The sequence below is a fragment of the Meriones unguiculatus genome, chromosome 11, assembly GCF_030254825.1.
Source record: "Meriones unguiculatus strain TT.TT164.6M chromosome 11, Bangor_MerUng_6.1, whole genome shotgun sequence".
In the NCBI taxonomy this organism is placed as follows: Eukaryota; Metazoa; Chordata; class Mammalia; order Rodentia; family Muridae; genus Meriones; species Meriones unguiculatus.
Window position 1 is genome coordinate 77,699,576 of NC_083359.1, and position 23,552 is coordinate 77,723,127.

General features: G+C 41.1%; 1 protein-coding gene across 1 annotated transcript in view; it reads right to left on the reverse strand.

The window, feature by feature from the left end:
• The window catches only part of Axdnd1 (axonemal dynein light chain domain containing 1), a 105,241-nt gene that overhangs the window by 52,476 nt on the left and 29,213 nt on the right, over window positions 1-23,552 (reverse strand). The window contains exons 11-16 of the mRNA XM_060365089.1: window positions 22,760-22,880; window positions 17,177-17,278; window positions 15,740-15,903; window positions 12,951-13,026; window positions 11,111-11,345; window positions 2,141-2,342 (exon numbers count right to left, since the gene is read on the reverse strand). Of these exons, the coding sequence (XP_060221072.1) occupies window positions 2,141-2,342; window positions 11,111-11,345; window positions 12,951-13,026; window positions 15,740-15,903; window positions 17,177-17,278; window positions 22,760-22,880 (900 nt within the window). The remainder of the gene's footprint in view (window positions 1-2,140; window positions 2,343-11,110; window positions 11,346-12,950; window positions 13,027-15,739; window positions 15,904-17,176; window positions 17,279-22,759; window positions 22,881-23,552) is intronic.

A 23,552-nucleotide genomic window follows, 5' to 3' on the forward strand; every position in this document is an offset into this window, starting at 1 on the left:
CTCAGAAAGCCAAATGTGATGGACGTTGAAAGAGGGAGAAAACAGGAAACAGGACAGGAGCCTACCATAGTGGGACTCTGAAAGACTCTACCCAATAGAATATCAAAGCAGATGCTGAGACTCACAGCCAAATTTTGGGCAGAGTGCTGGGAATCTTATGAAAGGGGGAGGTAGAAAGACCTGGAGAGGACAGGAGCTCCACAAGGAGAGCAACAGAACCAAAATATCTGGACCCAGAAGTCTTTTCTGAGACTGATACTCCAACCAAAGACCATTCATGTACATAACCTAAGACCCCTGCACAGATGTAGCCCATGGCAGCTCAGTATCCAAGTGGGTACCCTAATAAGGGTTACAGGGACTGTCTCTGACATGAACTCAGTGGCTTGCTCTTTGATCACCTCCCACTGATGGGGGAGCAGCCTTACCAGGCCACAGAGGAAGACAATGCAGGCAGTTCTGATGAGACCTGATAGGCTAGGGTCAGATGGAAAAGGGGGAAGGCCTCCCCTATCAGTAGACTGGGGGAGGGGAATGGGAGGAGATGAAGTAGGGAGGGTGGAATGGGGAGAGAATGAGCAAGGAGGCTACAACTGGGATACAAAATGAATAAACTGTAATTAATATAAAAAAGAAAATTTGAATTCAAAAAAAGAAAGAAAAAGAGCCTAAAAATGGTCTACTAGCTGATTTAACTGCCTTAAAAAAAAGCAATGCTCTTAAACAAAGAACAATCAATTTAATTAAAGAAAAGTTCCTCAGGCTCATACATTTGAATGCTTCACTAAGCAGTGAAAGGATTAGGAGGTGTGCCTTTATTGGAGGAAGTGCCTCCGTTGGGGTAGGCTTTGAGGTTTCAAATTCCCTTGCCAAGCAGAATGTCTTCCTCTCTGCCTGCAGACCAGGATGCAGCTCTCCATCCCCATGTGTGCCATGCTGGCTGCCATGCTTCCCACCATGATGATAATAGACTAAACCTCTAAAACTGTAAGCCAGCCCCAATTAAATGCTTCCTTTTATAACAGTTGCTGTGGTCATGGTGTCTCTTCACAGAAGTAGAAGAGTGTCTAAGACACCCTTAGCATTCTTTTTCCTTTTCCTCTCCCAAAGAACACAAGATATGCGGTCTGCAGCATCTCTGTGTCTCAGCCTTCTGAGAGTTTAGAATATCAGTACCTGATTTCTTCCTCATATTTCTCTTGTCAACCAACCTTCAGCCAAAATGGCCTTCTCCTCCTCTGCATCACAGTTCTCCCCTCTATGTCTTCCTTCTCTAGCTTTTCTCTGTCTCTCCAATACTAATACTAGTCTTACTAGTATTTTTTTTTCTTGTTTTTTTTTCCTTCCCACTGCCAAATATAGCAACAACTATTAATCAGTGTACACAATACTATCAGTACCTTCTCCTAAGGTGAGGCACTTACAAGATGATTTTTTAAATACTACTGTATTTTGATAGTGGGCCTACATTTGATGGTGATTATTTCTGCAGCCAGTGTTTCTTCCATACAAACTGTTTATAATGGAGAAATACAGAGAGATGAAAAGCATATTAGTGTTGATCAGAGCTGTAGGTGAGGGAAAAGATGTAGCCTACATAGGATGTATACTTTGGTTGTTTAGTTTGTTTGTTTTTTTGTCCAAGGGTTCATGTTTTGGAAGCTTAGCTTTTTACATGGTCATGAAACTTTTAAAGAGTAGGGCTTACTAGGAGGTAATTATGTCACTGGGGTACTCCCAGGGGATTCTGGGTAGGTCTTACAAAAAGGGGTTGCTGGAAAAGAATGAGCAGGATCCCTCTGGCTTGCCATGTGATTCCCTCCCATATGCATTCCTGCCATGATGTCATTTGTTCTGACACCTCAACGGAGTTTGCACCATGCTATTTAGCTTTCAACTTCCAAAACTGTAAATAAAAATAAGCTTCTTTTCTGCATAAAGAGTCCAGCCACTGGTATTTCATGGCAGTAACAGAAAGCTTACTTCACTATGACATACAGAGCTTCTTTTTGAGAAGAATGAAAAATTAATTAAAGTTTACTATAGTTGCCCACATCTATAAGTGCAATTAAACAACTGAATTATTGCATTAAATTGCTTTAGAAACATCCTCCCCAAGGAGAAGAGCCTGGAAACTTACGTGCCAGAATCTGTTTTCATGTATTGGGCAATATTACTAACAATGTTTAACAGTATGTCCAGTTGCAACTTCATTTCACTGATTTTTTCATCAATTTCAGACCACTCTTCATGGGGTATATTACAATAATGTAGAAGGTTTTCAAACTTGTAAACACATGTGTCCAGAGAAGTAACCAAGACTGGAAGAATTTTAGACATACCTAGAAAAATGAGGGGAAAAAAAACATTACCAAACTATTTGTGGTATCACCATTTCAATACTAGATTATAAAATCTAGGCAAGAACAGACCTCCTTTTGTCTTGAAAGACTCATTTCTGAAAGGACCAGAATTGGCACAAAACAGCGCCCCCCTCTTCCCAAGACCATGTTCTCAGCATAAAGGAGATTTATTTGCTCCAGAAGGACAAAGTGCTGGGAATAAGGGACAAAGACAAGAGACAGAGAGAGGGGGATGTTGTGGATATAAACATGTTTTTGTTTTGGTCCTAGGCATAGAATGTGACTGATTCAGCTGGTCCATAGCAGCAGACTATATGCCTCATGCGGGCTCTGAGAGGAGCTCTTTGCCAGCTGCAAATAGTTTGAATCTGAAGACTCTGGAGAGAGAATAAATGCCAGAGTGGAGAAAAAAGAACAAGGCTGCTCCTGCTTCTCCCTTGCTGCTATTAGTTACTGTTGTAAGAAAAGAAAATGAAGATCTACTGAAATGAGGACTGGACTCGCTCCAAGGAACCTGCCGACCCTGACCAGCAGGAAGTAAGTAAGAAAAACTCTTCCCCCTCTCCCACTAACCCTTTCTCCTACCTGGTGTTGGGTGTTGGAAGGGATTGGAGTGGAATAGGAATTAAAATATATAATAAATATAAATAAAAGAGATTTTTAAATATACCAACAGGGGGAGAAAAGAAACAAGGTGGGGGGAATATTTACCTCAAGGGACAAAGGGCTACCTCTGGATGGAGAGGAGACAGACTTGGCATACAGGCAAATAGCAGCTTATAAAGGTAAAGGGGGAAACCCTGTGTTAGAATGAGGTGTTTAATTTTAATTGGGGATGTTAGTTAGATGAGCCAAAGGGGCTTTTGATTGCTAGACGTCAATGATTTGATAGCTGGACTTGGTGGTCAGCCTCAGGAGGTGGAAGTGGACAAATAAGAGAATAGACCTTGAGAGATGGTTTTAGGAAGATAAGCTAATAGTTTAGCAAGGCAGAGTGAACAGAGGAAGGGCAAGGCCTGCCAGAGCTATGTTTGGCATGCTTGGCTCTACCAGAGCCCTTCAATTCCTAAATAAAAAGCAAGTAAAAACTGAAATAAACGCTTGTGTGGCCAGTGTGAGGCTTCTTTGATGAGCTTGTATTCTAGTTTTCTTGTTTTGTCCATGGAGAATCAAATGCGTTGAATCCAGAAATTACTAAGTATAGTTTTCTGTCTGAAGACAGCAGTGATGATGAGCAGCTTCTCTCTGGGATGGTTAATGTCAGGTGAGAGTAGACATGGGTCTGAAGCCACTTCCTGGGTCACTGACCAGATCTTCAAAATGTCCACAGTTTCTAGCCAGGGCAACCACTACACCCCAAAGGCCCCTGAAGAACAGAACCTGGATCCCACTGTTAATCCAGTGGATACTTCACTGTGAGGTTACAGAAAAAAAAAAAAAAATGCTGTCTCTGTGTCTCATCTCATTTTTTGAAACATGAAGTGAAAATACTGCCTTCCTAGAGCCACACAGAGAAATAAGTATAAGCCAGCTTTTTCTTTCATCCTTAAGGGAAACATTCCCACTGCCTTCACCAGTGAATCAATAAGTAACCAGAAATGTTCAAACGGACTTGAGAATTGTCCATCATTTTGCTTTCTTTATTTTAAACCTATTACTTCATTTTTTTTTTCTTGCTCACTATCTACTCTTATAAGTATTACCATTTAATTTAAAAATTGTATTATTGTTTCTCTAGAAAATAAGGGAGTATTTCCTTCTATAGTTCTACATTGAACAACAATGCCATTAATGGATTAGTGTAATCATAATCCTTTACTGGGATGGATTCCTAAAGAATACATAATGTAGTAGAAATACATTGATGAGCTTTTAGTATCTCCATGGGTTTGGGAGAATGGATTTTCAGTATCTCCCATGTGAATCTTCTGAAGAGTGGGGATAAATTAGACTTCAGAAGCTACTGGGGCCTGGGCATGGTGGCACATGTCTTTAATCCCAGCACCCAGGAAGCAGAACCAGGTGGATCTCTGTGAGTTTGAGGCCAGGTTGGTCTACAAACAGAATCTACTAAGAAGCAGATCATGCCACTGAACCCCCAAACCACCACACTTTAGAAAGAATGGTGAGACAAAGATAGACTAGTCCCTGAGACACCTAGAGACAAACTTCATTTCAACTGAGGCTCTTTAAATTAAGGTGGTCTGCTTTAGCCCTAAATGACCTGCTAAATGTGGGAGGGGGTGCTGTAACACTCAAGAACAATTTTAAATTGGCAGCAGAGTCTCAGATCACCTCTAGAACTTTGTCTGTCTAGAATATTCAATCAGAATACGGCTCACAAAAAGAATTGGCTCAGAACTATGACAAAGTAGAAATAATTTTGAGAGACCTAAAGGAGAAACAGATGAGGCCCGATTACCATAGTTTTTCAATGTCCCGCCTCTGAGAAAAAGGTATCGGACGGGTCTGATGCTCTTTGGGTGGATAACACCTAAATGAACATCAGTACAAAGTCACAATTTATTTCTAATATCAGAGATCAGACCTATACTCTTGCCTGATGCGTCTAAAACAAAAAGGGGGAATTGTAGAGAGCTGCGTAATGCCGCGCCTTAAAGATGGAGCTGGTTTCCGCCTTCCACCTTCCCGATGGTGAGTGCTCTCTGTCACGAACAACTCCACATTTGGCTAAGGCCGATGATCTGGCTTGCTTCCATGTATGTGGACCTATCTGCATTGCCCACGTGGCATGCTGGGGTTGGCTACCCAGAGGCTATTTAAGCTGTGGGCTGGCTTTCCCCAGGGTCAGATGATTGTTCAAGGTTCCTGAATAAACTGCATTGAAAAAAAAAAAAAAGGGGAAAAAATTTGGAAGTTATTAGGGCCAAGGAGGAGGATTGGTGGTAGAGTACTTGCCTAGCACATACAAGGTTCTGTTTCATCCTTAGCACTGAAAAAAAGAGACTGAAGTTAATAAATGATAAGATAGAAATTCTTAGTAAAGAACTAGAAAATCTTATAAGTTTATAACCTCAAGGACTGAACAAAAGCAATAACGGAAGTGAAGAACTCAGTGGATGTCTAGCAGCAGGTTAGAGGAAGCCCTGAATGAAGGTCTCTTCATACTGTAATTCCTGCACACAGACAGAAGAGAGAGCAGAGTGTAGTGCATACTTTTAGTCCCCACACTGGGGAGGCAGAAGCAGGTAGAGCTATCAGAGTTCAAGGTCCCATGGCAAGTTCCAGGCCAGCCAGGACTAAATAGTGAGATGGTGTCTCAAAAAACAAACAAAAAACAAACAAACAAAACAAAACAACTGAGAGAAACTGCAGCAACCCACTACTAAAGAAGTACTAAAGAGGGGAAATAGAAAAGAGGGACACACAAATATAGGAAGTAGCCACATTACAAGAAAGAGGTCTTTCTCCAAATACATAAAAGGAAAAGGCTGGTTACTGTTCAGTCACAGACTAAAGTCATGAAGAAATGACAACCACTGGTTGTGATGATGCATACCTTTGATCCCAGTAGGAGGATCTCTAAATGTGAGGCCAGCCTTGTCTACATATCAATTTCTAGGAAAACTAAGCCTACTTAATAAAGAGATCTTGTCTCCAAAGGAAGGAAGAGAAGAAGGAAGGAAGAAAGAAGGGAGGGAGGGAGGAAGAAGGAAAGGAAGGAAGAGAAAGGAAAGGAAAGGGAAGGAAAGGAAAGAGGAAAAAAAAAAAAAAGGGAAAGGCCTCCATAGGAAGGCTGAGAACCACTGCCTTAAGGCATCAAGGGCAGTCAGATTCATGGAAATAGGGTGGAGTTGTGACTTCCAGGAATGAGGGACAGAGGGAAACGAGGAGTTGTCTAATAGTTAGAGTTTCATTTTTAAGAGAAAAATGTCCTGGAGATCTGTTTCTGTCCCTTGCCACTCTGATTCAGGGTCTTCAGCCTCACAATATGCTTATGCACGCTGATTTAAATGACTAGCTTTGTAGCACATTTTAAAATCAGGTAGTACAATGACTCCTGCTTTGAAGTTTTTGCTTAGGACTACCTTGCTTCTTTAGAGTTTTATTTTGCTGCTGCTATTCAATATACATTTGTCATTCCATAAGCATTTTAGTGTGGTTTTCCTCTTCCCTGGGGAGGACTGTTGCCCACCAGCCCATGAGGGCAGGAGGAACAGAAGGCGAGACTTTTAGTAACATGGGTATTTTTTTAACATATTCTTCTTATCTATGAACATATGGGATGTATTTCCATATCTTTGTGCTCTCTTTAATGTCCTTCATTGGTGTTCTATGGTTTCACTTACTTTTTATAGCACCTGAATATGGGATTGCTATTTTTATCTGGTATGGGGAGGAGGGGGGGCAATGTTGCTGTTCATGTATCCTGAAGCTGTTGAATTTATTAGCTCTATCAGTTTTGTGGTAGAATCCTTAGCGTGTTCCATATATAGACTCATGTCACCTGTAACCAGTGACAATTGAGTTCCTCCCTTTCTAATATAAATGCATTTTATTTCCTTCTCTTACTTAATTCTCCGTGTGTGTGTCTCTGTCTCTCTGTCTCTCTCAAGACAGGATTTCTTTGTGTAGCCTGCAGACCAGGCTGGGATGAAACTCACAGAGATCTGCTTGCCTTTGCCTCCTTCAGTGCTGGGATTATAGGCATGCACCACCTTGATACTCTAACTAGGCCTTGTGGTATTATTTGGGTGGAAGTAGACATCACTTTTTTTTACAGGTGAAACCTCAACTGTTCCTCCAATATAGTATTCTCCATATGATGCTAACAGTTGGCCTTATTATATATAGCCTCTATTATTTAAGTATATCCCTTCTGTTTTTATCAAGAAGGTGTATTGAATTTTATCAAATGCTTTTTCTGCATATACTGAGATGATTACAAAGTTTTGTTCTTCATTCTGTTGAAGTGGTATTTTGTAAAGGTTTATTTGTGCATGTTAAGCCATCTTTGCCTTTCTGAGTTGAATTGTACTTAAACATGTTAAATCACTGTTGTATGTAGCCCAGGCAAGCCTTGAACTTCTGGGCTCAATCAATCTTTCTATCTTACTTTCCCAAGGGTCTATACGTATATGTAAATGAATCTGAAACTGAGGAATAGCCTTGAACACAGTGGCATATGAGACAACTTCTTGAACACAACACCAATCATGCAGGCACTAAGATCAACAATTAATAAATGGAACCTCATGACACTTTAAAGCTTCTGTAAGTCAAACCAGTCATGGTGGTACACCTTTAATCCCAGCACTTGGAAGGCAGAGGCAGACGAATCTGTGAGTTCCAGGTCAGCCTGGTCTACAAAGTGAGTCCAGGACAGCCAGGGATACACAGAGAAACCCTGCCTCAAAAAAAAGAAAGAAAAAAGGCAAAGGACAATAGACAAAACAGCAGCCTGCAGATGGGGAAGGACCTTGAACAAGTCACAGTTGACAGAGGGCTGATGTATACAATATATAAAGAACTCAAGAAGACAGATGACAAACCAAACAATGCAATTAAAAATGGAGTATGGGATAACAAGACACCCAGAATCGCTAAAACAATCCTCTACAATAAAAGATCTTCTGGAGGTATCTGCATCCCTGATCCCAAGCTGTACTATAGAGCAACAGTACTAAAAACTGCATGGTACTGGCAGAGAAACCAACTAGTGGATCAATGGAACCGAATAGAAGACCCTGAAATAAACCCACACACTTATGGACACCTGATTTTTGACAAAGACGCCAAAACCATACAACTTGATAGGCCTTGGCTGGTTGATATCCATGGGAGGTCTGTCCTTTTCTGAAGAGAAATGGAGGAGGAGTGGATGGGGAAGGGGAGGGGCAGAAGGGAGAGGATGCAGGAAGAACTGCAGTCTGGATGTTAAACAAACAAACTAATATTTTTTAATGTGCTGTTGTTCATATTGACAGCATTCAGGTGAGGATTTTTACATGTATGTTCATCAAGGATATGGATCTATAGCTTTCTTTTTGTTTGTTTCCTGCTTTGCATATCGGGATAAGGGTGGCCTCACAGAATGAGTTTGAAAGAATTACATCCTCTTTAATATGCTGAAATAATTTCATAGAAAAGTAATAGTAAATATTTGGTAGACATCTGCAGTAAGCCATCTGGCACTAGGATGTGTCCAGTCTCCACCTGCAGGTACGAATGGGGGGGGGTCTGGTCATGTTTGTGTGTATACATGGGGGTCAGAGGCTGACACTGGGCACCCTCCTCAACTGTTCTCCACTTATGTATTTCACACAGGGTCTTTTATTAAGTCTGGAGCTCACACGTTGGTTAGACAGATTGGCCAGCAAAACTCTGGGATCCTCTGGCCTCCAGCTTTGGGATTAAAAGCACACTTGACCACACCTAGCTTTCTAACGCTGGTGCTGGCCTTGTGGGCTCAGGTGTTCATGCCATGCAGGAAGCACTGAGCTAGCTCCCCAGCCTTTATGCTTTCTTAATGGAAAAAGATTCATCAACCGTCTTCCATAAAATACCTAATCTGATGAATGTAGACATAATGTACTTTTTGGGTCCCTTTCACTTCCTACTATTAGCTTACTTAAGGGCTAAGAGTTAAACATGTTTCTTGAGAGCATGTCACCTAACAAGCACTAGTTACAGGGGAAGAGGTATATACAGATACAAGGAAATAGCATGAACACTAAGTAAAGCATCTCAACAACTATAAAGTAAACAAAGGGAACAGCTAACTGTCAGAGAGATATCGCAAAAGCTCCATGAAGGTAAATAATGGCTGTAATCTTGTAGGCATCTCCCAGAAAGGAATAGATCTCGAATAACATTTCTGGGCACTTAGTGATGATGACACTGGTTCTTCCCCAGAACATTTTCAGAAGGTTCTTGGTTCCATTAGTAGTTATCAGAGCTCCGCCTTAGCCACTCCCTTGGGAGACAGTGTCTAGGCCAGAGTGTGAAAGCTAGCTGACATACATTCAATAAGCTGGCTAGGAAATTAGAATTTTAAAACAATTCCTGGTTTCTGACTAGGGTTAAAAAATATTCAAATATCCATGAAAAATATCCATGAAAAGAGACAGATACACTGACACATAACCACAAGTGGGAATAGGACCTGGACTGAAAGAAACTAACTGAAAACCCACAGGTAGATTTGATGATCATCTCCCTCACCCTGGGTTTCCTGGCATGATGGCGGGCAGCTAATCATCTATTGCCCCCATCATATGCACCCTTCCATGTGCACAAAATTAAAGATTTCTCTTTATAAATAGGACACAGAGATCTTATATTTAATAAAAGGGTCAAGCCATGAAGAATCTATGGCAATGATAGTCACTCAGTAACAGAGAACCGCACCATACAAAGCCAAACTAGAAGGCTATTCCAAAGCAATGACTGATGACTCCAATTTCCTATTTTACAAAATGACTCAACAAAGAAATATGAGGATTGGGCTGGTGAGAGCTCAATGGTTCCAGAGGAACCAGGTTCAATTCCCATATGGCAACTGACAACCATATGTAGCTCCTATTCCAGGGGTTCATATGCTCTCTTCCGGCCTCTGCAGTCCCTGCAAACATGTGGTACACAGACATACATCCAAGCAAAACAAACTGGAACTTGAAAACGGAATGGAAGAAAATGTTTGCAATTCACATGCCTGAGAACATTACCTAGAACAAAAGAACTCTTACAACTTAATGATAAAAGAAACACACACACACACACACACACTGAGCAGGCACTTTCCCAAAGAAGGTGGACAAACAGCTAAGAAGCCTCACAAAAACATTTGTTATTACAAATCAAGACCATGACGAAACAGTATTTCACACCCGCTGTAATGGTGAGACGGCCACAGTAGCACCAAGGAAGTAGAAACATCAGAGCCTCAAAACTGCTTTTGAGAAACATAAATGTGTGTCCGCCTGTTTTCAGAAAGCTAAACATAGAGCTGCCAAATTGCCAGGACTTCCCTCCAAAATATATGAAAACAGAAAAGAAAGACAAACCCAAATGTGTATCAATAGCTGAAACCATCTACAAAACAAGATGTCTACATACAATGCATCTGACCACTTATCTGGCCATAAAATGATGGAAGGCCAGCCTTAAAATAACTGTAAGCCCAGCACTTGAGAGGCGGAGGCATGAAGACTGCAAGTTTGGTGTACATAGTGCTCTCAGGACAGTCAGGGCTACATAGACAGAACCTGCCTCAACATGGGGGGTGGGGCGGGGATAAAAGACTGATACATGCTGTAAAGATAGATGACCCTTAAACACATCATGATGCTATGGAAAGAAACCTGAAAAGGCACAAAGCACGTTTCTCTTTCATATGAAAAGCCCAAATGGAACTGTATGGGACAGAAAGTGGCTTTAGGACTGGGTATGGATGAGGGAATAAAGAGGAAGAACTGAAGGAGGCGGGATTCAGGAGTGCTAGTAAAGTGTCGTAAATACTGTGAACTTGACTGTGGAAGTGGGTGAACATGCCTGTGTATGCTGTAGTCACATTTTAAACCCGTGGCCCTTGTTATATATGAAACTGTATTTCAGCAAGATGACACTCAACGCTTTATTTTGCTTGATTTTTAAAACTATGAGTTTGTATTCATATGTTAGATTTTAATTTCTAATGAACTCTTTGAATTGTGGTATTCAACAGTGTAATTACGGTTAAGGTTCTTTACACTGCTGAGAAATCTCCTTTTCCTTGCTTTGCTTACCATTGTCACCATTTATTCTTATCTCATATTCCTTGTAGAGGTTGCCTGTGGCTTTTATTATTTCTTCCATGTATTGGTACTCTGATGGCAACATCCCATCTGAATTCTTATGGCGACTAAATACCCCAAACGCAACGTTTGTCCAGCTTTCCTGTAAGCGTTTGATCATCTTGAGATGGTCATATTTGGCCACCAGAGCATTCCCTGTGAACTGCTCTTTCTGCTCACTCATCAACTAGAAAATGAAGTAGAGAGGAGAACAGTACATTATTAATCGACATCTGTCCCGAGCCGCCACCCTCCATGATTCTCAGTCATTCTAGAGATTCATGGGTTATTTCATTGTTTGTACACTTCTTGTAAGAATTTTGGGTTAGACACACTCAGGCTAAAACTCTGATTCTGCCGTTTGCCATCCACAGATAATCCTCTTAGCTATCTTCCTAAGCTTCAGTTTTGGAATGTGTGAGATCATAAAACCTCCCTCATGAGCTATCAGAAAGAAAAAGATAATGTATGAATCACATTTTCAGACTTAATAAACTAAATAAGAATTATTATTATTCCTAATAAATTACTTTTCAGTTTTAGCTATACATGTCAAAACTGCCAAATAAAAGCAATCACTAAAATTTACTATCTATAGAAAGGTAGATACCCTCAGTCCTAAGATTATTATGATCAAGTCTTTCCAGAAGAACAGGAAATGGAGAGGCACGGTGGTGTGCACCCGGAGACCCAGCACCGGGAGGCGGGGGGGGGGGAGGGGGCAGGGGGAGGAACTCCAAAGTGTTCTTGGCTACATCTTAAGTCCAAGATCAGAATGGGCAACTTGAGACCTAGTCTCAAAAGCACACATACACAATCTCTTGGGCTCTGTATGATATTTCATTAGGAAATGAATTTTATATTTCTTCTTAAATTAATTGAATGTCATTATACATTTTCCTATGTCCCACTACTATAACATAAGAGCAGAGAGAAAGAGAGAGAGAGAGAGAGAGAGAGAGAAAGAGTGTGTGTGTGTGTGTGTGTGTGTGCGTGTGTGTATGTAAGGCTTGAATTGGGGCCTTGCATGTGTTACAGTGGTACTATAACAAATCTCTGGCCCTTATAATAGTGACTTAATTAATAAAATTTATTTCAAAGCTTGAAACTTAAAAAAAATCCAAATAATGTATGGAAGTGAATATATATGGCACATACACAATAAAGCTTGGCCTTAAAAATGGAGTTAATCCTGAAACATGAATGAACCTTGAAGGCAATCTGCTGAGGGAAATAAGCCGTTCATAGGTGAACAAACACTAGAATCGTCAAATTCACAGTAGGCTAACGCTCATCAGGGGCTGAGGAAAAGCAAACACTGGGAGCTACTGCTTAGGAGCAGTATTTTAGTTGGAAAGCATACAGCAGTATGAATGTACTCCATGAACTAACAAGCACACATTAATGGCTAAGGCAGTAAGTTTTATGTTATATTTTCCCATGATTTATAAAAATGTAATTAACTTTAAAAGTCTAATTTGTCCTTTATACAAAAGCTATATATAAGGGGGCAGAACCAATACCTAAAATGGGAATTCAGCTAGGAATCAAAGCCACTCTCATCATGCAGCCTGACTTCATTTAGCCAACAAATCTGGAACAGAACTGACACACATTTAAACATATTTTACAGGTCCCAGCGGTCTTGCTGGATTTTTCCTTTTCATTTTTTTCTGTCATTCACAAACCTTGATATGCCATCTTAAAGGATGAAGTATGGCTCAGCTGTGGGGGAAGCCACCACACTTGCCACCAGCAGTCGTATTACCAGACTGTTTTGAGAAAGTCTTACCTTGTGAAACTCCTTGAATTCTATGAAAACTGCTTTGAAAGGATTTGCCTTATTAGGGATTACAATATCTTTTCCGCTAGGGTAAAAAAAAAAAGAGCAAGAAAGGTCTCAGAACAAGGGATACACAAAGGAAATCACGAGTCCCCACATAAACAGCAACATTACTTTTTACCTCTGCCATCTTTCAGCATGGCCTCCAGGCCCAGCCTCTCCTCATGGGCATTTTACTTCAAATTCATAATTAGAAATAACAAATTCTAGTCCTAGCTAACCAAGTTGTACAGGGCTTGAAGCCTTCAGAGTATCTCTTTAAAGAATGAGCTCTCATTTTGAGAACTCAAGACTGAGGTGTTCATACGAATTTCTGCTGAATACGACTGACAAATAACATGAACAGACAAGAAGCCTAACAATAACTAAAACAGTAGGTAAGGAGTCTTAACTTTTCACGGGAACTTTTCTTTTGTTTCTGTGTACAAGGAGAAAGCTGTTTTATTTGTATTGTTTTATACTGTTACTTATTATTTTTTTAATGTTTTGGTTTTTGTTTGTTTTGTTTTCAAGACAGGGTTTCTCTGTGTAAATCTGGCTATCCTGGGACTTGCTCTGGAGACTAGACTGGTCTCCTTCTGGGAGATCTGCCTGCCTCTGCCTCCCAAGTGCTGGGATTAAAGGTTTGTATCATCACTACCTGACTATTGAATTTTTTAAACAACAAAAAATTTTTTTGAAGCTTGAAGATAATTTTATTACAGTTTGAAAGAAAAACAACTGAGCAAGTAAGCAGAAAACCCCAACAGCTGCTTACAGGAGGAAGATGAAGAAGAGAAGAAAAAGTTTTAGGAACGTGGCATGGAGATTATCAAACAGTTCTAGAAATGGGGCGCAGGGGACAAGACAGTATCTTCAGAAGAACAGTGACAAGGTCCAGTGTCAGGAAAAGTATGTTTAAGCTTTTGATTAGTAATGAAAAAAGAGAGAGAATTGAGGAAAAGTCAAAGAGTTTTAAAATTGGAACTCAGAAAAGCAGGCATGCTTAGTAATGAAGACCTACAAGTGACTGCTTAAAGACTATTAAAAGAAAAACAGGGTCTCACGAAGAAGCCCAGGACGGCCTTGAACTCATGATCTTTTACCTCTACCTCATGAGGCCTTACAGGTGAAAATCATCATAGCTAGCCTACAAAAGTTATTCTTGGTTGTTTTTTGTTTATTTGTTTGTTTGTTTAAATTGGAAAGTTTATTTGTTCAGTACACCAAATATGATGCAAACACTGCGATAAAGTTATTCTTAAAAAGTTCCTGAAGAACAAAGACAATGACATCTGGGCTCCCTCACTGTTGGCTCCTCGAAGCCACTAGGACATACACCAGGTTTGGCTTTCAGAATCTTCACCTCTAATAAGTCTTCTAGGGTTGTGAAAAACTGAACCCACAACATTAACTTTGAAATAGAAATGTGTTTTCAATGATTCTCTTCAACAATGCACTCATGGGATGACGACGCAGGCCTTCTATCCTCAGCTGAACCTCTCCAGAAACTCCATCCCAAGATGCTCCAGGAGATTCCAGAGTGACTCCATATGCAGTCACACAGAGGTTAACTATCACTCTTCTGCACTGCTTTTGGGCTAGAATTCAAGTGCCAGGAAACAGGCAGTGATTGAGTCACGTGTGTGATGGGAGCAGAGAGCCTCTAGTCCCGGTCTGCATCTAAAGTAGAAGTTCCCACTAACCTTCTCTCTGTAGAAATGATTTCACCGCCCAGACTTTACTGCTGGTTCCTTCCCCCTTCAGACTGCTCTAGGCTAGGGAAATAGTCAGTGGGGGAAAAGCACTGACACACACACCTGATAACCAGTGGGTCCCAAAGCTCACATAAAAGCTGGAAGTATTAGCAAAAACTGTCTGTAATCTCAGCTTGCCTGTGAATAATGGAGACAGGAGATTATCCAGAAGCTTTTGGGCTTACATGGCATAGACCCTATGTCAAATGAGGCAGAAAGACAGGAATGTCTGAAGATTGTCCTCTGAATTCTGCAGGCATGTATGTGAGTGGCACACATATGCCTGTACACACACACACACACACACACACACACACACACACACAAACTTGCTGCTCTTCCAGAGGACCCAAGTGAGACAGCTCACAACTGCCTAGAACTCCATCTCCAAGGGATCCAACACCCTCTTCTGGCTTCTTTGGGCACATACACATACATGCACATCACTCACATACTGTGTGAACACAGAGATACACACATATATACACTCAAATAAAAATAAAATGTAAAAGATCAGGCCATGGAGGCAGTAGCACATGCCTTTAATCCCAGCACTCTGGAGGCCCAGGCAGCTGGATCCTCTGTGAGTTTGAGGTCAGCCTGTCCTACAGAGCAAGTTACAGGACATCTAGGGCTACACAGAGAAACCCTGTCTCAAAAAACCAAAAAAAAGAAAAAAGAAGCAAAAAGGAAGGAAGGAAGGAAGGAAGGAAGGAAGGAAGGAAGGAAGGAAGGAAGGAAGGAAGGAAGGAAGGAAGGAAGGGTCAAAGAGTTGGAGTTGAATGAAGGCAGCAGCAGTGTGGCAGGGTATCAGGACTGCTGGGTGTTTAGCACTGGAAAGCATTCAGGTTTAAGGCCCAGATGCTTTGAAGAACAGCACTCTGAGCCAATAACGGGTGTTCTCACCTCCCCACATGCAGTGTTAGGGTAATTAACGATTCGGTTGGCTGAGTTAACAGACATATGTAACAAAGTCAGAAAAGCAGACTCTTGCAGACTCACACGTTACTTTTGAAGAATTGCTGCCACTTGAGAATCCCAGCTTTCACAGTTTGGGAAATATCTGTAATAGTCTTCTCTGTGGCTTCCACATCCTGCTTAAACCTATGCATAAACCTTTTCCATTTTTCTGTCAACTTCTGCAGCATTTCAAGGTCTCCAGTGTCCTGAAATGCAGAGAAGCAAAGTATTTGTTTATTCATATAAATAAACATTGATTGGCATGTACCAGACCTGTATTAATATCAAATTACTAGAATAATTCACAGGAAGTAGGCCAAAAGGTTGAAAAGATATTTTTCTTTCAAAATACCACCACTGACACTATGGTAATGGGTTTTCCGTGGTACACATTATTAGGGACAAGAATTTTTTTCTTTGCAACAGGAACCTAGTTTTCCCACAGGATTTTTGCAGGGGCAGAATGACACACTGGCAAAGACAAGAATTGGGAAGCCAAGCAGAACCAAATGTGAATTCTAGACAGTGACAGTATTTACTCTAAAGTTCATTTTTATTATCCATAAAATAAAGGCCCTAATATATATCTCAGAGGATTACGTTAACAGTGAGATGACAGAGCTGGAGAAATGATTCAGGAGTTAAGAACGTTTTCTAATCTTGCAGGGGGTGGGTCTGGAGTTCTGTTCCCAGCATCCATCTCTGGGGACTCACAACTGCCTGTAACTGCAGTTCCAGGGGATCTGATGACCTCTTCTGACCCAAGGGCACCTGCACACACATGGCACATATAAACTCACATAGGCACACATACGTGCACATACATTTAAAAATAAATATTTAAAATAAAGTCAAATGGAAGCTGGTCCTTCCTCAGAGTCCTTCCTGCTCTCCAGCAGTCTTTCTCACATTTCCTTAATAAATCCACTTGCTGGGCGCAGAAGGGAGGAGGTTCATGACCGGCGTAGATGGTTTGACTTGGTGAAAATGCAGGAAGTGCCAGTTCATTTTATCCCTTGGGGGAATCAATAAATTTTCTCCTAAAACCGTTTCAGAAAGTATCAGTAGTATCTCCTTTTCTCCTCCCTCTCTTCGTGTACCTTTGCCTCTTCTTCCTCCTCTCTTTCTCTATAGCCCAGGCTTGCCATGAACTTGTGACCCTCCTGCTTCAGCCTCCTGCATTTCGAGGTTACAGGCATAAGCAGCATGCCCAAGCACTGCCTCTTACTTTTATTTTAGCTTAAGCATTAACAAATGAGTAACTCTCTGAAACTCTGGAGTGTTATTAGATGTACTGTTTCGATTACAATGGAAGACAATGTAACTAAGAGTTATTTCTTCCCTTATATTTTTTTTCATTCTACCCACAATAAAGCATTTGGTATAGAACTGTACTCAATTTAGCAAAGCCAAGACTATGGCTTCAACACATAACACTTACAGTCATTTTACCCTTGACTTAGGTAAACTGGGATTTACCTTAGTTGACAGCATTATATTGAAATGCTTAGCATATTTATTCCAGCCTTTTTCATTGAGGAAGAGTTTTTTAGCCATTATGACTCTATTTCTTTCAATTACCTATAAATAAAAAAAAGTACTATAATCAGGAACCTAAAAGTTTTTAAACACCATTATTTACTTGTAATGTTTTTACATATCAATTTTTATTGTCATTACTTCATCAAAATTTCTTTACTAACTGAGTAATTTGAACCACAAATATACATATTTCTAAAACTATTGAACTAGAAGCACAATTCAAGTTGTATTCAAATTACAATTCAAGACTTCTGGGTAAGCTGGAAGAGCATAAGCTGCCAACCAGAGAAGAGAATTCAGACCACGCTTAACACTGGGCAAGCGTCAGCACCTCCCAAAGATGACGACAGGACACCTGAAAGTTGTTGTGAGAAAGACAATCCATGGAAAAGCAGCCACGCTGGGGCTGAAGAGATGGCCCACGAGGTGATGTGTGACGACCTGACTTCAAATCCCAGAACCGAGGCACAGCTGGCGCAGTAGCACACTTCTGTGCCACAGTGCTCCTACAGAATGGTGGGGACGGGATGCAGGAAAGTCCCTGGACGCTTTCAGGCTAGCCATCCTATTGCTTAAGCGTGTGTGTGTGTGTGTGTGTGTGTGTGTGTGTGTGTGTAGGGGGGGAGTGGAGAACCAAAGGCCTCTGACCTCCACTCAAGCACAGTAACATGCATGCTGTCTCTCTGCCTCTCTCTCTCCCATCTCTGTCTCTCTGTGTGTCTGTCTCTCTGCCTCTCTCTCTCTCACACACACACATACAAATAAAGAAAAATTTAAAAAAAGAAAAGAAAAAATAAGAAGAAGTGCTGAACACTGTTGTCAATGCATGGCTACCCAAACAGAGGACTCACCCAAAAGCTGAAGTAGCTGGCTGAGGAAGAGCAGCAGCCCTACCCACAGCACTCACTCAGTGAACACAAGCCTGCTGCAGGCTTTGGTGAGTCAGTGTTCCTCTGGCAGACACATCTGCAGAGGACAGGAATCCCATCCTCTCTCTATGTGACTCAGGAAACAGGTCCTGGGTACCTTCATAAGACCTCCTTTATGAAAATAGGCTATCTTGGGATATCTTCCTTGGTAGCTCTCTAGCTTACCACTTCATAAAATTTTATACATTATTACCAGTGTGGGGGGAGGGGTGTAAGGGGTGTGGGGGTGCACGTGCAGGTTTGAGAACAACTTGAGTTAGTTCTTCCCATCTTTATATGGGCTTTGCGGATTGAATTGAGGGTCATCAGGCTTCTGTGCCAATCACTTCCCTTCATTTTCCCATCCCTCCTGCGCCTCCACCTTATCTATTGACACAGGCCTCTCACTGGACCTGATACTCACTGATTGGCTAGACTAGCTGGCCAGCATGCTCTGTCTGCCTCAGCCCCCAGCCTGTGCTGCACCTGGGGCCATGAGACAACACCTGGATTTTTAACATGGGTCTGGGAACTGAACTCATCCTAATGCTTATATGACAGGCACTATGCTGACTGAGCCATACTTCCAGATCTTCCTTTTTTATTTTAAAGGAAATCATTTCTGGCTTCCCCCCATTTAAAGTTTGGATAGCCATTACTATGTTGAGATATGTTCCTTTTTTTTTTAGACTTTTTTTTATTAATTACAGTTTATTCACTTTGTGTCCCCCTCCGTAACTTCCTCCCTCCTCCCCATCCAATCCCACCCTCCCTCTTCCTCACCCATGTCCCTCTCCCAGTCCACTGAAAAGGGAGGTCCTTTTCCCCTTCCTCTGATCCTGGTCTATCAGGTCTCATCAGGACTGGCTGCATTGTCTTCCTCTGTGGCCTGGTAAGGCTGCTCCCCCCTCGGGGGGGAAATGATCAAAGAGCAGGCCAATCAGTTCATATCAGAGACAGTTCCTGTCCCCATTACTATGGAGGCCACTTGGAGGCTGAACTGCCATAGGCTACCTCTGTGCAGGGGTTCCAGGCCATCTCCATGAGTGGTCCTTGGCTGGAGTATCAGTTTCAGAAAAGACCCCTGTGCCCAGACTTTTAGTATCTGTCACTGTCCTTGTGGAGCTCCTGTCCTCTCCAGGTCTTACTATCTCCCACTTCTTTCATAAGATTCCCTGTACTCTGCCCAAAGTTTGGCTATGAGTCTCAACATCTGCCTCAATATCCTGCAGGGTAGAGCCTTTCAGAGGCCCTCTGTGGTAGGCTTCTGTCCTGTTCCCTGATTTCTCCCTCCTCCGATGTCCATCCTCTTTGCCTTTCTGAATGGGGATTGAGCATCTTACTCAGAGTCCTGGGGAAGAGCCTTGAACTCATTGGCACAGGAGACAACTTCCTGAAAAGAACACCAACAGCACAGGCTCTAAGAACAACAATCAATAAATGGGACCTCATGAAACTGAAAAGCTTCTGTAAAGTAAAGGACACTGTCATCAAAACAAAATGACTGCCTACAGATTGGGAAAGGATCTTCACCAACACTATACCTGACAGAGGGCTAATATCTAGTATATATAAAGAACTCAAGAAGTTAAACAGCAAGAAATCAAGTAATCCAATTAAAAAGTGGGGTACAGAGCTAAAAACAGAAAATTCTCAATAGAGGAATATCAAATGGCAGAGAAACACTTAAAGAAATGTTCAACATCCTTAGTCATCAGAGAAATACAAATCAAAATGACCCTGAGATTTCACCTTACACCCATCAGAATGGCTAAGATGAATAACTCAAGTGACAACACATGCTGGAGAGGATGTGGAGAAAGGGGAACCCTCCTCCATGCTGGTGGGAATGTAAACTTGTACAAACATTCTGGAAATCAATCTGGCGCTTTCTCAGACAGAAATAGCGCTTCCTCAAGATGCAGCTATACCACTCCTAGGCATGTATCCAAAAGATGCTCAAGTATACAAGGACATCTGCTCAACCAGGTTTGTAGCAGCCTTATTTGTAATAGCCAGAAGTTGGAAACAGCCCAGATGCCCCTCAGTTGAGGAATAGATGCAGAAATTGTGGTACATCTACACAATGAATATTACTCAGCGATAAAAAACAAGGAAATCATGAAATTTGCAGGTAAATGGTGGGAACTGGAAAAGATCATCCTGAGTGAAGTATCCCAAAAGCAGAAAGACACACAGGGTATATACTCACTTATAAGTGGTTACTAGACATATAATATAGGATAAACATACTAAAATATGTACACCTAAGGAAGCTAATCAGGAAGGAGATATGTTCCTTTTATTCCTTGTCTCTTGAGGACTTTTTACTGGTTGGTTGGTTGGTTGGTTGGTTGGTTGGTTGGTTGGTTGGTTGGTTGGTTGGTTGGTTTTTTGAAACAGGACTTCTCCGTGAGTCCTGGCTATCCTGAAACTTGCTCTGTAGACCAGGCTGGCCTTGAACTGAGATCCACCTACTTCTTCTGCCTCCCAGTGGGATTAAAGGTGGTCACTGCCTCTCAGGCAGAGGACTTTTATCAAGAAGAGAGGTTGAACTTTTTCCAATACCTTTTCTGTGTTTGTTGAGATAACTCTGTGGTTTTCATCTATTAATATGCTTTATGTGTTTGTTGATTTGTATATGTTGAACCAACCTTGAATCAAGGGAAAGAAATTGCACAACTTGGTCATATTTATAACTTTAGTGTGTTCTTGAATATGATTTTCAAGAGTTTTATTAAGTTATGTATCTATGTTTTCAAGAAAACTGGCCTATAGTTTAGTTGTTGCTACTGTGTCCTCATCTAGTCTTTGTACTGGGGTAACACAGGCAGCTGTAGGATGACGATGGTTTTGTCATTCCCTCCAGATTATGTGGAATAGTTTGAAGAATGCTGGTGTTAGCTCTTCCTTAAATGTTTGGTAGAATTTGGTAGTGAATCCATCCAGTCCTAGGTTTATCTTTGTGGGGAATTTTTAATTTTTTTTTTAATTTTAGAAATAGGGTCTCACTATGCAACCCTGGCTGATTTGGAATTTGCTATGCAAAGCTGGCCTCAAACTTACAAAAATCTGCCTGCCTCTGCCTCCACCTCTGCCTCTCTACCTCTCTGCCTCTGCCTCTGCGGCTGCCTTCTGCCTCCTCTCCGCCTCTCTCTCTCTGCCTCTCTGCTTCTGCCTCTCTCTCTGCCTCTGTCTCCTGAGTGAGTGCTGGGATATATGCCTAGGAGTGGTATAGCTGGTTCTTGAGGAAGCACTATTCCTAATTGTCTGAGAAAGCACCAGACTGATTTCCAAAGTGGTTGTACAAGTTCACATTCCCACCAGCAGTGGAGGAGGGTTCACCTTTCTCCACATCCTCTCTAGCATGTGTTGTCACTTGAGTTTTTGATCTTGGCCATTCTGATGGGTGTAAGGTGAAATCTCAGGGTCATTTTGATTTGCAATTCCCTGTTGACTAAGGACGTCAAACATTTAAGTGTTTCTCTGCAATTCGATGTTCTTCTATTGAGAATTCTTGTTTAGCTCTGTACCCCATTTTTTAATTGGATTACTTGATTTGTTGCTGTTTAACTTCTTGGGTTCTTTATATATCCTGGATATTATCCCTCTGGATATAGGGTTGGTGAAGATCCTTTCCCAGTCTGTAGGCTGTCATTTTGTTCTGACAACAGTATCCTTTGCTTTACAGAAGCTTTTCAGTTTCATGAGGTCCCATTTATTGATTGTTGCTCTTAGAGCCTGTGCTGTTGGTGTTCTTTTCAGGAAGTTGTCTCCTGTGTCAATGAGTTCAAGGCTCTTCCCCACTTTTTCTTCTAAGAGGTTTAGTGTGTCTGGTTTTATGTTGAGGTCTTTGATCCATTTAGACTTTAGTTTTGTGCCGGGTGATAAATATGGATCTATTTGCATTTTTCTACATGTTAGACCAGCGTTATTTGCAAAACATACATACATTTTTCAATTGTAGAATATTGTGGGATCTGCTCTCACAATAAAGCTTTATTTCCATATTCTATAGGGTTCCCTCATTTGATTCACTTGCTAAGGTACTATAACCAGAGTGACACACAGGAGATGAAACAATAAGAGTTCCTTTTTATAGACATTAGAATTAGTACATATTGGCCATACTACCTTTTCTAGGGAATTAATGTACATTATATCTACAAACTGGCATACATTAAAGTTATAAGTTTTAATATATGCACAAACAAAAAAAAAGAACTTATAGTCATAGTTTATAGGTTTTGGTTAAAGAAGAAAACAGTCCTGAATTTCACAATAGCTAGTTACCCAACAGAAGAAACATTCCATCTTTCAGTGCCCACAAAACCATGTTATTTATCAATAAATATTTACCTTCTTTTTTTTTTACCCTTTGTGTGTTTTAATTAAAAATTATCAAATGGGCTATGTGGTAGTGGTACACACCCTTAATCCCAGCACTCGGGAGACAGAGGCAGGAGGATCTCTGTGAGTTCAAGGCCAGCCCAGTCTACAGAGAACCCTGGATTGAAAAGCAAAAACAAAACAAAAAAAGAAAAAAAAAAGAATTATCAAATGAAAGTTTAGTTAATATAGGAGTCTGAGTTGTAATTCCAGAGGAACAAACCTTTAGAGCCAGTTCATATGTGGCTGAGCTCCAAATGTCTCTTTCTGACATTAACAGTTTAATATCTTTCTCCATCCTTCCTCTCTGTAATGTATATAAGTCATGGTAGTCTTCTACTATTCTGAAAGAAAATGAAGATATATCTACTTAGATACTTAAAAATGTCTTTATTATGAAAATAAACAACCTGTTCCTTCAAGCCTCATCATAAGTTAACTATGGCATACTTACTTGCTGGACATATTGGTAACGCTTTTTAGAGTAAAATTTAAAAGTTCACATTTGATTTACAAATATTATGGTAGTCATGATGAAAACACTAAGTCCAGTGTAACCTTCTAAATACCACTGTATCCAATGAAAATTTCAGAATAAGCCCTTAGGGGAATAAGAGCACTGGCCGCCTGATGACCTACCTGAGTTCACATCGCCAGGAACATTAAAGAGCCAGATGCAGTAGCACGCATCTCATCTCAGCACTCCTAAGGTGAGATGGGAGGCGGAGACAGGAGAACTGCTTGGACATTTGTTCCGTAGCTACCCTGGAGTATATAGCACAGTGGCAGAAATGAGAGTCCCTGGCTCAAACAGGGTGGAGGGCAAAGACTGATGCTAGAAGCTGTCCTCTCACTTCCACATGTGTGTGCTTACAGACACACACATGAACACACACACACACACACACACACCCGCTCACTCACAGTTTTTAAAACAGTTTTATGAATTCAGAATGCAAGTATTAATAAGGCAGTAGTTTTACTGTCAATCTTTGCTCATTGTTAATCTTCATTGT